At 47.7% G+C, this 12,991-nt stretch overlaps 1 protein-coding gene across 1 annotated transcript in view; it reads right to left on the bottom strand.

Annotated features, from left to right (window-relative positions):
• The window catches only part of Il17rd (interleukin 17 receptor D), a gene marked incomplete at its 3' end in the record, with an annotated part of 72,936 nt that overhangs the window by 3,309 nt on the left and 56,636 nt on the right, over positions 1-12,991 (bottom strand). Inside the window, exons 4-10 of the mRNA XM_023715725.1 lie at positions 8,242-8,360; positions 7,662-7,782; positions 4,110-4,154; positions 3,860-4,011; positions 2,463-2,528; positions 1,466-1,520; positions 802-998 (exon numbers count right to left, since the gene is read on the bottom strand). Coding sequence (XP_023571493.1) covers positions 802-998; positions 1,466-1,520; positions 2,463-2,528; positions 3,860-4,011; positions 4,110-4,154; positions 7,662-7,782; positions 8,242-8,360 — 755 coding nt within the window. The remainder of the gene's footprint in view (positions 1-801; positions 999-1,465; positions 1,521-2,462; positions 2,529-3,859; positions 4,012-4,109; positions 4,155-7,661; positions 7,783-8,241; positions 8,361-12,991) is intronic.

The raw sequence follows: 12,991 nt of genomic DNA, 5'->3' as shown, positions 1-12,991 counted from the left end.
AAAAATGGCTGGTGGGCTGGGGAGATAGCTCAGTGGTCTAAGTGCCTGCCTGGCAAGTTCAAGGACCTGGGTTTGACCCCCAGTACTGCCTGCCAAGCCGGCCACCAAAACCAGGCCTGGAGCACACCTGCAATCCCAGTGCTGGGGAAATTAAGACAGGAGAATCACTAGAGTTCAAGTTGCATAGTGAGACAGGCTGGGGATGTAGCTCAGTGTACAGCCCCTGTTTGGCAAGTGGAAGGTCCTGAGAAAGAAGGAAAGAAGGGAGGGAGGAGAAGGATGGGACGGACAGGCAGGCAGGCAGACTGGCTGACCTGGGCAACATACAGTGAATTCAAGGGTCAGCCTCAACTATAGAGCAAGATCCTGTGTCAAAATCAAAGCAAAAATAGATTTAGTTTCACTGTGTTGCCCATCCTGGCCTCCAAACTCCTGTCCTCAAGTGACCTTCCTGCCTCAGTTTTCCAGGTGCCCTGGACTACAGGCGTCACCACTGCACCCAGCTAAAAGTACACAGATCCTAAACATACAGCCTATGACTTTCTACACAAGGCAGCGTCTGTATGGCTCCAACCTAGAAGCATTTGGATCAATTCTAGTCTCCACACGAGTCTTGCGTGACCCCTAACCTACGCTTCCTCACGCCTTAGACTTGCTTTACGCCCTTGAATTTATTACCTTACATTGAGAATCAAATTGCACCTGTACTTCAGTGGCTCCTGAGACGGAAAGTCACATATTGTTATGCTGGGAACCGCAGTAGACACAGCTCAGGCGCTAGGAGGCTTCCCAGGTGCACACCTGGACAAAACAGGTGCTCCCCGTTTCCCTCTCCGCAGCCATCCCCCCTGGCCTGCCCCCGAGGGGAACACAGCGCACAGAGATACCTTGTTGCTTCTTGCGGCACATCACAGTGAAGAGTGTCGCAAATGCTGATATGACAACCAGCGGCACAGTGATGGCCACAGCTCTGATGGGCCCGGCCCACGGGGAATGCACTGCAAATGTCAAAGGGAAGCCTCGTAAATGTAAGCAGCATAACAGCTTCAGAGAGAAGCAATTTCTTTTTCTTTTTAAACAAAAGCCAACTGACAAGTTCTAGGACCCCAAAATCCACCTTCTTCTATCACATGGTTCATTTTTAAAGGGTTGCAGGGAACAATACAACAGTTCAGAGACGGCTCAGCCGGTGAATACCTTTGAGTGAGAAGCTTGCCTAAGGAAATCTCCCCTCCCATCACCCTTCTTCCAAGGACAACTGACTTACTTAGTGCGAGTGACAGATACCTCGCTGGATTTGATCTCCCAGACACCAACAGGAAGGGAGAAGGAAAACCAGATTTTGATGGCACATTGTTTAAGAGGGAGGCACAGCATTTTATTTTTGTTTTTGTAAGCCACAGAGAAAGAGACGGCTTTGTCTACACTAGTCTGGAGCCAAAATTTCCAACAAAATTCTGCTCACCTGGCTTTAAGGCATAATGCATCACCTTTCTCGTTGTGTTACTGTCATCTACCAGCTGCAAAACAGAGGAGGCTGCGTTATTTTTTAAGTGATAGCACCTCAACAGACCATGTCTACTAGTAAGTGGGGAACCTGGGGACTCCCACTGTTGCTTCCATGAGGGCAAAGCGAAAGCAGGACCTGCTGGGCTGCGCAATCTGGCGGGCTGAGGCCAGGCACCCAGTGAGCACAGGTGCATCTTCTTTCTATAAATTCAAACTTCTAACCTGCACTGTGTTTCCTTCACTGAAGAATGCAGCCAGCGAATCCCACAATGGAACAATTTTCAACTAAACTGGCCTCCTACCAGGGACTCTTACTCCACGGGCACCTTCAGGTATGTCTATCCCAAACTGCACACTGCTCCCAAGGAATGCAAGACTAGGCAGTTTCTACCAAAACACTAGGAAACACTAGTCATCTTTGAATAGTGGGGGCTATGCACAAATTGTTCATCTACTTTTTACAGTATCAATTTGATACTGGAAAAGTAATCCTAGAGGGGACAAGAAACATCATTTAAACATTGGCTGAAGTGGCGTTTACAGAAGAATGGCAACAGAAACCCTGGAGTAGCAGGGATGCATGCCATGGGCAGGACTTTTGTTCTGCTGTATTTGAGGCGGTGGGCAATGCCGGGTCGCAAACACAAGGCCTGCTGCATACCGGGCAAAAGCTACAACCCCAGGCCCAAACAAAACTTTTTTAAAGGTAAAATTTTTAAGATATAACTATGCATAAATTTTTTTTAACCAGTGATAAGCATGGAAAAACATATGTCTTAGTGTTCTACATAGAACTGCATACAAAGAGCCAAGGAGATGGCTCAGTAGAGTAAGTGCTTGCCTGGCAGGCGCAAGGGCCCGAGTTCAATCCCCAGTTCAGCCAAAAAAAAAAAAAGGAACTGCCTAAGAACTGAATGCTATAGAATAGGAGCACTCTCTGAAGTTGCACGCACCTCGATTATATAATCTCCTGGAGGAACATTTTGAAGGAGGCAGCAGGTTGTCTCTGCATTCTGCTCCTGCAAAGAAAGAAACAACTAACACTTTAAACTCTCTTCTTAGAGAAGGCCTCATCAGGGCCTCTCTCCTCGCTCAGAGCTCCAGCAAACTTGGTATCAGTCCAGATCTTCTTTTCAGATGTGCTTTGGTCAGAAAGGAACTGTGTTTCTTGTGCCGCACGTATGTGAACTTCACCCTGGTGGTAGGCCCAGGAGAGCCCACCACCTCTGACCTTCGCTGTAGCACCCTCAGCAGGAATACCACCTTTGAAGGCAAACTCCTTAGAATACTCTTTCCATAGAGATATGAGGGGAAAACATCGCCAGGCTCTGCAGGAATTTAACTTGTCATGATTTTATTTTGCTACCCTGTTTCTCAAAACAGGGTCTTGCTATGTAGCTCAGGCTGGCCTTAAAACTCCCTACGTAACCCAGACCGGCCTCAAATTCAGCGGTCCTCCTGCGTCAGCCTCCCTAATGCTGGGACTACAAGCATGCACCGCCATACCTATTTGTCATAATTTTACCTTGCACAGAAGGCCAATAAAAGTGCGAGCCAGCAGAACAGAACTACGACAGAACCAACTGTGTACAAGCGCATGGTTCTGCCGCCATGAGCAAAGCTCGCTCTCCAGGCTGTGCGAGTCCGAAGAGCTTCACCTCCTCTGATGACCTTCAGTTTAAGAACTTGGTACTAAGTTTCTCCTCAACCTCAGGATGTGCGTAAAACCAACGGCCACTGGACTGCACGTGGCTTAGCGCTCACATCTGGCTTTTCCACTTTCCAGTTGTCTGACCTTGCACAAAAAAGGTGGCCTGAGTGACACAGGTTTCTGCTGTCGAGGGGGATGATAAGTTTCCATTTCATGGACTGTTCAGGATTCAAAGAAAAGAAAGCTTAATGCCTGTCATGCATGAGGACCTGATGACTGAACTACGGACAAGCACTCCAAAAACACTTCATTTATTCATTCCTTGGCAATGCTGTTTTTCCAGACTGACGTACCACTGGAACAGCCAAGGTGGAAATAACTAGGGAGTGAGGGACGGCATCAAGACAGTCTAGGACATAACAGGTGCTAACTACCTTAGAACATCCTCCGTGGAAGGATTTTTTTTTTTTGGGGGGGGGGGTTGCTCACCCGCTTTAACAGCAGGTGTGGTGTGGCATGTGGAGCTCAAACCGCGGTCCTTCAAGCCTGACTAGCTTTGCCCAAGCAGGCACTTAAACAACTGAGCTAGCCGGCAAGCCCCTCTAACTGTGGAGAGCCAGGATCCAATGGTCACGTTGAGTTACCAAATCCAGATGCCCAGAAGTCACCTGGAAACATGCAGCATTCCCAGCAGCTCACCTGCTTACAGATCTTGCGCCTGAAGGGTCCTTCATGCTTGAGTTTGTAGTGAAGATAGAAGAAACGAAAGCCAAAGCTGTGCGGCGCGTGGTCGAAAGACACCTGCAGGTCCACACCGTGCTGGGTGACGTTTAGGCTGCGGGGCTTCCAGACTGAGAAGGAAAGTCCACAGTGAGCGCCCCGAAGCGGGCGGCCCAGTGCTCCCACCGGGGTGCCCTGCTGACTCTACCCCCAGGACAGCAGTACTTACAGGGCTTACAGGCCAGGTTGTCTGGCTGTAACAGAAGGTCACAGGCTGTAAAAGAAGATAAGTATCTTTAGTTTTAGGACCATTAGACACTTTTCTTATTAAAACGTTGAATAAAATATAAATGCTGCTAGAAAGGGTATAAAATACATCACCTCAAAATGACCTGCTAGAGCTTACTGCTGCATCATATAAGAATTTAAATAGTACAATGTAAAAATATGAATGCAGGTCACTGTATGCCACATAAATGGAAATGGTATAGTCACTCAGATTTCGTTGTATTTATTTTTATTTTTGGAATTGGGAACAGAACTCAGGACCTCACCAAGAATTGAACTCAGGACCTGCCTGCTTGCCAGGCAGGCGCCGTGCCACGGAGCTATACCCCCAGCCAGTCAGTCACCCAGATTATAAAAAGCTGGTCAAGCATTACACAGGTTCAAGGCAACTTGGAGGCGTTGATTTTAGCTACAAATAGAAACACTACCATCCTCTGTCCCATTGGAGGTGTCAAGGCACACGAGAACATCAGAGTGGTCCTGACACCTGTCGAGTGGTTATTTTAGCCTTCACTGGCATTCTAATTTAGAATTAGTTTCACAGACTCCAAAACTGACAGGCAAGCATCTACCAAGTAGAAGTGTCAGTGATGAAAACCAGGTATCACAATCAGCAGCTTAGAAACGGGATGTAAACGGGCAACATTAGGAAAGAAGGCAAACAACCAACTCCAGCATGGCAGGCTGCAAACCTAGGGAATCTCCTTGTGCCACCCACGGAATCCCAAGACAATGGACAGCAGCTCAGAGCCGCAGTACACGGAGCTGCTGCGACACACCCACACGGGAACACCTCCCACCCCGCCTCTCCTCCGCCTCTGGGCACATTAATTCCACTGGGAAAAATAATCTTAAATTATGCTAGCTTCTATTAGATGAGGTTTTAATAAACTCATTCTTTGAACCCACTATCTAGTTATTATGTATGAGGCAGAAATACTATAATATGTGTACAGTCTTTGCTCCATGGATTCTTTTTAAAAAAAAAAAAAATTGGCATAGGGTCTCACCACACAGCTCAGACTCGTAGTCACCTCGTGCCTCTGCCTGCCAGGGCTGGAATTACAGGAGCACACATGGTACTAGGGATCAAACTCGAGACCTTGAGCCTGCAGGCAGGCGCTTAGACCACGAGCTATTTCCCCAGCCCATGCCCCAGGAAATCTGTTAATTCAGAAAATAAAGCCAGGCACCGTGGAGCACACATAGCTCTGGGAAGCTTGACTTGAGCAGCGAAGCCAGCAATATCACTAGTTCAAGTCTCACCTGGGCAACTTAGACTCTGTCTCTATAATAATACCTCCCTTTTTTGTTTGTTTGTTTGTTTGTAATTTTGTTACCAGGGATCAAACTCAGGATCTTGCAGTTGCCAGGCAGGCACTTAGACTGCTAAGCTATCTCCCCAGCCCCTGACTCTTGTCTCTAAAATTTAAATTTTTTTTTTCCTTTGCGCTGGTACTACAGGTGTACACCACCACACCTGGCACTCTAAAAAAAATTTTCTGAAGAGTTGAAAATGTAGCTCAGTGTGAAAGTCCTGGGATTGGTGCAATCCCCAGTACCATAAAAAGTGAAAGAAGGGAGGGAGGAAGTCAGAGAGGGAGGGAAGGAGGAAACAAGACCAGAGATGGAGTGGAGCTCCGGAGTACATCACTCGCCTAGCTTGTCTGAAGACCTGGGCTAGATTCCCTGGGGGGGGGGGGGGGGGGGGGGGGGCCGGAGGGGGCAGGAGAGGGTCTGGCCCACGCTGCCCCTGGGATGGGAGGAAGGATGGGAGGAGGGGAGTGCGAGGGGAGGAGGAAGGGAAAAGCGAGGGTGGGGAGGGGCAGAGGCAGAGAAATTGTTGTAACTTTTCTGCCCAGGCTGGGGAGATAAGCTCAGTGGAATAAGCGCTCGCCTGGCAAGCATAAGGTCCTGAGTTTGATCCCTGGTACCATAAAAAACCAAAGCAAAACAAAACAAAAAACCCGAAGAAAACTGCCATAGCATGAATTCTACAGAGGAGCTGAGCGTGGTGGTACATGCCTATAATCCCGATGCTCTATGAAGCAAGTTCAAACCCAGCTCAGGCAACTTAATCCCTATCTCAAGTTAAAAAACAAAAGCCTGAGGAGAGGCTATAGCTCCCATACTCTGGTGAGGACGCTGAGTCAGGGGGGTTACAGAAGACACACCACGTACAGGGACCGGTGAGGAGCAGGGACCCGCATAGCTCATGGTCGAGGGCAAGGATAGCTGGCTGGCCGGCTATCTTTCTATTTCTTCCAGGTCCGTATTTGTTTGTTTGTAGATAGGTAGGGTCACAATGTAATCCAGGCTGTCCCTGAATTCATCAGGTAGCCCAGACTGGCCTGGAACTCTTGGTGATTCTCCTGTCTCAGCCTCCCAACAGAACTGTATTTCTGAGGTTCAAATCTCAGCTCTAGGCAAGCTCTTTACCTTTCGTGTCACTATACAATAAATAGGTATGGTTCCCTTATCAGGGCACAAACATAGAACCATTCAGAAATCATTTAAAACAGAGCCTGATATCTACCAACAACAAATAAAACTTCTATAAAGAAGAGGTCTCGGGGATATTACCTAACTTTCTTAATCTATTGCTGACCCCTTTCCCAACAAGTATAAGGTGGGATTATTCTCCTGCCTTTTACCCAAAAATCAACTTATACTATTTAACTTATTGCTAAGTCAAACACACACACACACACACACACACACACACACACACACACACAACACAGTAGGGATTGAAGCACATGCTAGGCAAGCATTCCAAGCTCAGCCACAGCCAGCCCCTCAAAATCACTATTCTAGGACCGGGGAGATAGCTCAGTAGAATAAGCGCCTGCCTGGCAAGCACAGGGTCCTGAGTTCAATCCCCAGTACCGGTAAAAAAAAAAAAAAAAAAAAATCACTATTCTGAGAAGCTGGCTGTTTAAATGAGGTCACAGAAGCCTTGAAAAAAATCATCAGGTCTGTGCTGGGACAAACTAGAAGTCTTTGGTTAGGTTAACAAAACCTAATCTTAATTTTTAGAAGTATGTTTCTGGACTCTTTCTTCCTCACCTACTGTTTTGTTTTTTGTTTTGTTTTTCCGGTGGAAGTGGGGATTGAACTCAGGCCCCTGCGCTTGCCAGGCAAGCACTTATTCCACTGGGCCATCTCCCCAGCCCCCCTCACCTACTTTTTTAATCCCGCATTTGGCATACTCTTTTTGTAGGGGGAGAGGTCCCCTCACTATGCAGCCCCTAACTCCCAGCCATCCTCCTGCCTCAGCCTCCCCGTGTGTGCCACTACACCTGGCTTTCTTACTTAACACAAGCTTCATTTCTATTTTCTGCTTCTGTTTTTTCCTTTCCTGCTCCCTGCTCCCCCGTCCTTTTCTCCCTCTTTCCTCTGAACAGCTGTATAACAGATATTAGCAAATGGGAAAAAAAATGAATGCATTTCCACCTTCAGGGAGTGAAGCAGGCAGGAAAGACCAACTCACCCCGGGTTCTGAAGAAAAATGGGTGGTAACTGCTTTCGTTTTTAATGGAAGGAAAAGGGACGATCTTTACAAAGTAATCCGTTTCAAATTTCATATTCAGGAAAGGTTGCGATTCCATTCCCTAAAAAGGAACAAAAACACTTGCGGCATCCAGGGGACATGATCCTCCCCTCCACCTACACAGGAGATTGTCGCTGCCCGCCCTGATGTCACTCAGGCGCAGTTCCCGAACTGGACAGCCAAGTGTGGTCTCCTGCTGCACAGAGAATTTAGACCCTGAACTCGGAATAGACGGTGCTGACCCTTCTTCGGCCAGGAAGCAATAGCTCCTTAACACAGAACCCAAGTTGTCAGGACCCCCAAAGCAGAGGCTGGGGGGGGGGTGCCTGGCTGTAACCCAAGAGGTGTGTTCCCCCCAGGTGCTGAGGAGTTCCCCCGGGCATTGTCTCCCCATCCGCACCCACCTGGGGGACAGTTAGAGCCCCACGGCCCCTCCTTCAATTTCAGGCTTTCAATAGGCCATTCAGACCCCGGGAACAATGGCCCGTCTTGAGGGGCACATTCCCCAAGTGTGACTTACAGTTCTTTTGAAGCTACTGTTGAGCTGCTTTGGATCCTTTAAAATCAATTGTTGGCACTGTCTTCCCTCTGACTTCAGCTCCTCCAGTATTACCCGAAATCCTTTTAGGAATTCAATGCCTGAGTAAAGCAGAATGCTTTCATGAAAAGGAGACCTAACAGCTTTGGAGTGTGCTCTCCTTCCTCCAAGAGGACAGTCCTCTCCACCCATACGTCAGAGGTCAAGGCCTTCTTCCTCTGCTTAGGGTACCTCTGTGCAGAGAGGAAACCCATATGCCCTACAATCCTCTGGGACAGAGCAGGTAATTTTCCCTGTCCCACCATTAATGATGTAATTAACCTGTGATCCACGCAGCCAATTAAAAGCACCCATTGTCTCTGTGGCCTTGGGATTCAAGAGACCCAATCAGCACTGGTCACATAAACCCACAAGGGGAACAGGTCATTTCTAGGTCATCACACAAGGTGCGTTCAGCTGGGGCCAATTGCCAGCGCTGACCAAGCACTGCCCTTAACCCATGTTTCCACTTGAAGTTTTAGCTCTGCGTTTTCTGGCATGTTTCAAAGAGCCATACACAAAATTCCCAACGAAGTGTGTGTCTGCACCCAAGGGGCCCCAGACCTGGGATTAAGCAGCTTAGAGGAATGCTGATGAGATTTACAAAGCACTTCTCGCTCTAATCGTGCCTGAAAGGCGGACACCCAAGGGCTGCCCAGTGTGTGCTCCTCACGCAGCCCTCAGTGCCCCAGGCGCCCACGGTGCCACTGAAAGGCACCGGCGCAGCTTCCTGCCACCTGAGCTCCCCCATGCATGTCCTGCTACATGCTTTCAAAAGGATTAAGCGCTGAAGGCCACTAGAGCCAGCAGCAGGCTCTGTATCCCATGGAGACCGGAGTAGTCCGGCTGCAGCTGCATCCCCAGAGCTGGCCTCAATTGGCAAGATATCGATTTCACATTCCTTCTGAACAGTGGACAAGGGACATTCTCAACCCTTCCCCTCCTAGGACAGGAGTAATTACACAGGATGCAATTAACCAGGTGGGAAAATTATTGATGGCAAAGGCCAGGAAAATCTCTTTTGAATAGGCTCTCCAATCCTGTAATTACTTGATGAAGAGCACATACTTCACAGTGGGCAGGACAGAGGAGCCACAATTACAGCCTCACATTTTCAGGGCTCCAAAGACAAAGCGCACGGAGGAATGCACTCTGCCATGTTGTATTTCAATCACATAGCTTCCTGTGGGGCGAGAGCCAGCGGATTCGTGGCCAGGGACCCAGATGTGAGGACATGATACAAGGTGTGTGAACCAGCAACTACTCAATAGGTCTCACAGGAACTCACTCCTTGAGTTTTTTAAAAAACACCAAATTCCTAGTATTTATACAAAATTTCATGTACACAATGTTCCTAGCACTGTTGCTGAGCTAAGGCCAGGTGACCAACATCATCAATGGCCATGCACTTCACAAGTACTTAAAAACTAATGGTTGGTGTGGGAAGGCAGTTACAGCCCCTTTCTTTGAAAGGTCAGCCTGGGGCTGGGAACATGGAGATGTGTGTACATAAGGCGCTGAGTTTGATGCCCTGTACCACAAAAAGAGGAAAAAAAAAAAAGCCTTTTCTTTGTTTTTCCATTTACATATTTGGTACAGGGTCTCACTATGCAGCTGGGACTTACAGTGATCCTCCTGTTTTCAGCGCCCCCAGTGCTGGGATTACCATGCGCTACCATGCCTGGTCTCAGTGGCCGGCACAGCAGGTGCTTAGTCCACTGCACTATCTGGCTGGCCCTAAAAAGGCCTTCTTAAAAGTTGCTATCCAGAAGCTCCAGTGGCGCAATCGGTTAGTGTGCGGTACTTATAAAAGTTGCTATCCATGGGGCTGGGGAGATGGCTCAGTGGAATAAGCGCTTCCCTGGCAAGCCCAAGGGCCTGAGTTCAAGCCCCGGTTCCGCCAAAAAAAAAAAGAAAAAAGAAAAGTTGCTATCCAGGAACCATAATCCTAGCACTCAGGAGGTTGAGACAGGAGGATCTCTGTGAGTTAGATACCAGGCTAGGGGCTACAAAAGTGAGCACAAAGCCAGCCCGAACTGCAGAGCAAGAAAATATAGTCCAGCTGGTTGTGGTGGTGCACACCTATAATGCCAACACTCAGAAGGCTGAGGCAGGAGGATCACTGAGTCTGAGGCCAGCCTGAACTACACAGAGAGACTATCTTAAAAAGCAAAAACAAATACTATACCAAATCTGGGGCTGGGTAAAAAGGCAACAAATGTTAATTTCTCTACCATAGGTACACATTTATCCTAATATTTTTTTGGGTTTTTTTGTCGAACCAGGGATTGAACTCAGGCCCTTGCACTTGCCAGGAAAGCACCTGTTCTACTAAGCCATCTCCCAGCCCTATCGTAATACTATTGACTAACACCTTGTATGCAGTTATGAGTGGCCATTTTATTGAGTAATCCCCTGAAAGAATTTATTTGCTCTCTTTCCCATCATTTAAACTATCAATGTGTCCTAACCACATAGGAGGGAGGTCTCTCACCTCCCATTTAAAGGGTCTTCTTATGTACGCACTTCAGGCTGACCTTCAACTCAGTAGGTAGCTCAGGCTGGCCTCAAACTCATGGCAATCATCCTGTCTCAGCCTCCCAGTGATGAGGCAGGGTTTTGAGCCCAGGAAATATCTAGGTCTCGGATATTTCTCCCTTAAGCTAAACGCTTGCCTTTCAAGGCATTTCCTTAACAGAACCTGTCTACGGACCCCACCCCTAACTCACACACCAGGAAAAAGGTCTTCTGTCTTCTCCCCAACTAAGCTGTCACACCTTGGACTTTCACTCCCAAGAGGGAGCCCACAGTGCATAGGACCACGCCCTTAACCACGGCCACTGTAAGGCTCACTCACCTGGATTGACCTGCCTTCCCCAGATGTTCCCTTTGGCAAGCTCCCTCCTCTCTCAGAGTCTGCCAGCATTATGTGGATGGGCGGGCCTGGCTGTCTGCTTCATCCTCCCTCTCCCTCCCCACCCACAATCCAGTCCCTGTGAGATATATCCTTTTCAGTTTAGGAAATCCATGCTTGAAGTCAGGGATACAGCCCACTGGCACAGTGCCTACGTGGCAAGTACAAGGTCCTGAGTTCAATTCCCGATAACACCCCCACAAAAAAAAAAAAAAAAGGAAAGGAAGGAAAGAAGGAATCAATCAATCAATCAATCAATCAATCCAGGGCCAGGGAGATAGCTCAGTGGTCTAAGTGCCTGCTTAGCAAAGACCCAGGTTCGATCCCTGGTACCACATGCCATGTCAACCCAACACCATGCCAGCCCCTGAAACCAGGCGTGATGGTGCATGCCTATAGTCCCAGTGCTGGGGAGGCTGAGATAGGAGGATCACTAGAAATCCAAGCTATGTAGCAAGACCCTGTACGAAATTTAAAAAGAAAGAAAAAAAGAAATGCTCTTGTGGGGTGGGCTGGTAGTACACATCTGGAGGCTGAGGCAGGAGAATAGCTGCGAGTTTGAAGCAGACCTGAACTACATAGTGAGACACTGTCCCCAAAATAAATTAAAAAATAAAATTTTTGCAATCCCAGTGTTTGGGAGGCTGAAAACAGGAGGATCATTATGAGTCTGACCTGTGTAGTGAGCCCTGTAGACCCTGTACTAAAATACATAAAAAATAAATAAATTAGATTTTAAGGTTTTATTTTACTTCTCCCTGGCTAAATTTTTAGAAAATGCCTGAAATGCCAAGGTCACAGGGTCAGATCTGAGACCAGGTTCCGATGCTGGTTCAGGTGCTGTTCTCTGTGAGGGAGCCTTGGACATTTACTGCCTGGGCGGGTGACCACCAGCCTGGTCTTCTCTCCACTTGCTGGATGGGAAACGGTGACATTTAACTGCCTTGTGTAAAAAGATCAACTGTAGATTCCAACCCTCCCAACAAATGGCCCTTTCCCATGTCCCACCCTGGAGTGGCCCACCCTTTCCTAGGTATCACCAATTCACAAGAGGACAAACTATTCAGCCAACCTGAATATGGCAAGTAATGTAGTTTGCTTTTTTCTTCTTTTTTTCTCTTATTTTTTGACTCACAGAATTTCTAAAATTTCATTTGCCAACCTGAATTTTCACGGATTTCATGGTTTCTCATAAAAAAGAGCTTTCTTGAAAAAAGGAAAAAAAATCATAAAATGTGCCAGGGCCGGGTGGGTACATCTGTGAGACCACTACCGATGCTGATGCCAAAATGCCAAAGCTACAGCGCCCTCTGACGCACCACAAGCTTTCCTGGTGCTGCCACCCACCAGCCTCCAACTAGTGCCGAGACAGAAAGCCTACACCTTAGTGCCAACTCTCACTCACGTGCAATCTCACACACAATGATCTCTTTCAGTAACAGTAAGGAAAAAAAAAAATCAATGTGACACAGACCTCAGGTTCTGTGTAGCCAGCAAACACGTAAACAAAGTATGAAGCGTGGGGGCTGGGGAGATGGCTCAGTAGAATAAGTGCTTGTCTGACAAGCGAAAGGGCCTGAGTTCAATCCCCAGTTCTGCCAAAAAAGAAAGAAAGAAAGAAAGAAAGAAAGAAAGAAAGAAAGAAAGAAAGAAAGAAAGAAAAAAAAAACAAACCCAAAGTATGAAGCGCATCCGTGATGCAGTCATGACACCGTCAGGGGCCAACCCAGGGATGGGAAACAGAATCCTGGTCCATCCCTGCTACTCGCTTTTTTTTTT

The sequence above is a fragment of the Octodon degus genome, unplaced genomic scaffold (genome assembly GCF_000260255.1).
Source record: "Octodon degus isolate 3935 unplaced genomic scaffold, OctDeg1.0 scaffold00043, whole genome shotgun sequence".
In the NCBI taxonomy this organism is placed as follows: domain Eukaryota; kingdom Metazoa; phylum Chordata; class Mammalia; order Rodentia; family Octodontidae; genus Octodon; species Octodon degus.
This window is presented reverse-complemented; position numbering and strand designations above follow the sequence as displayed.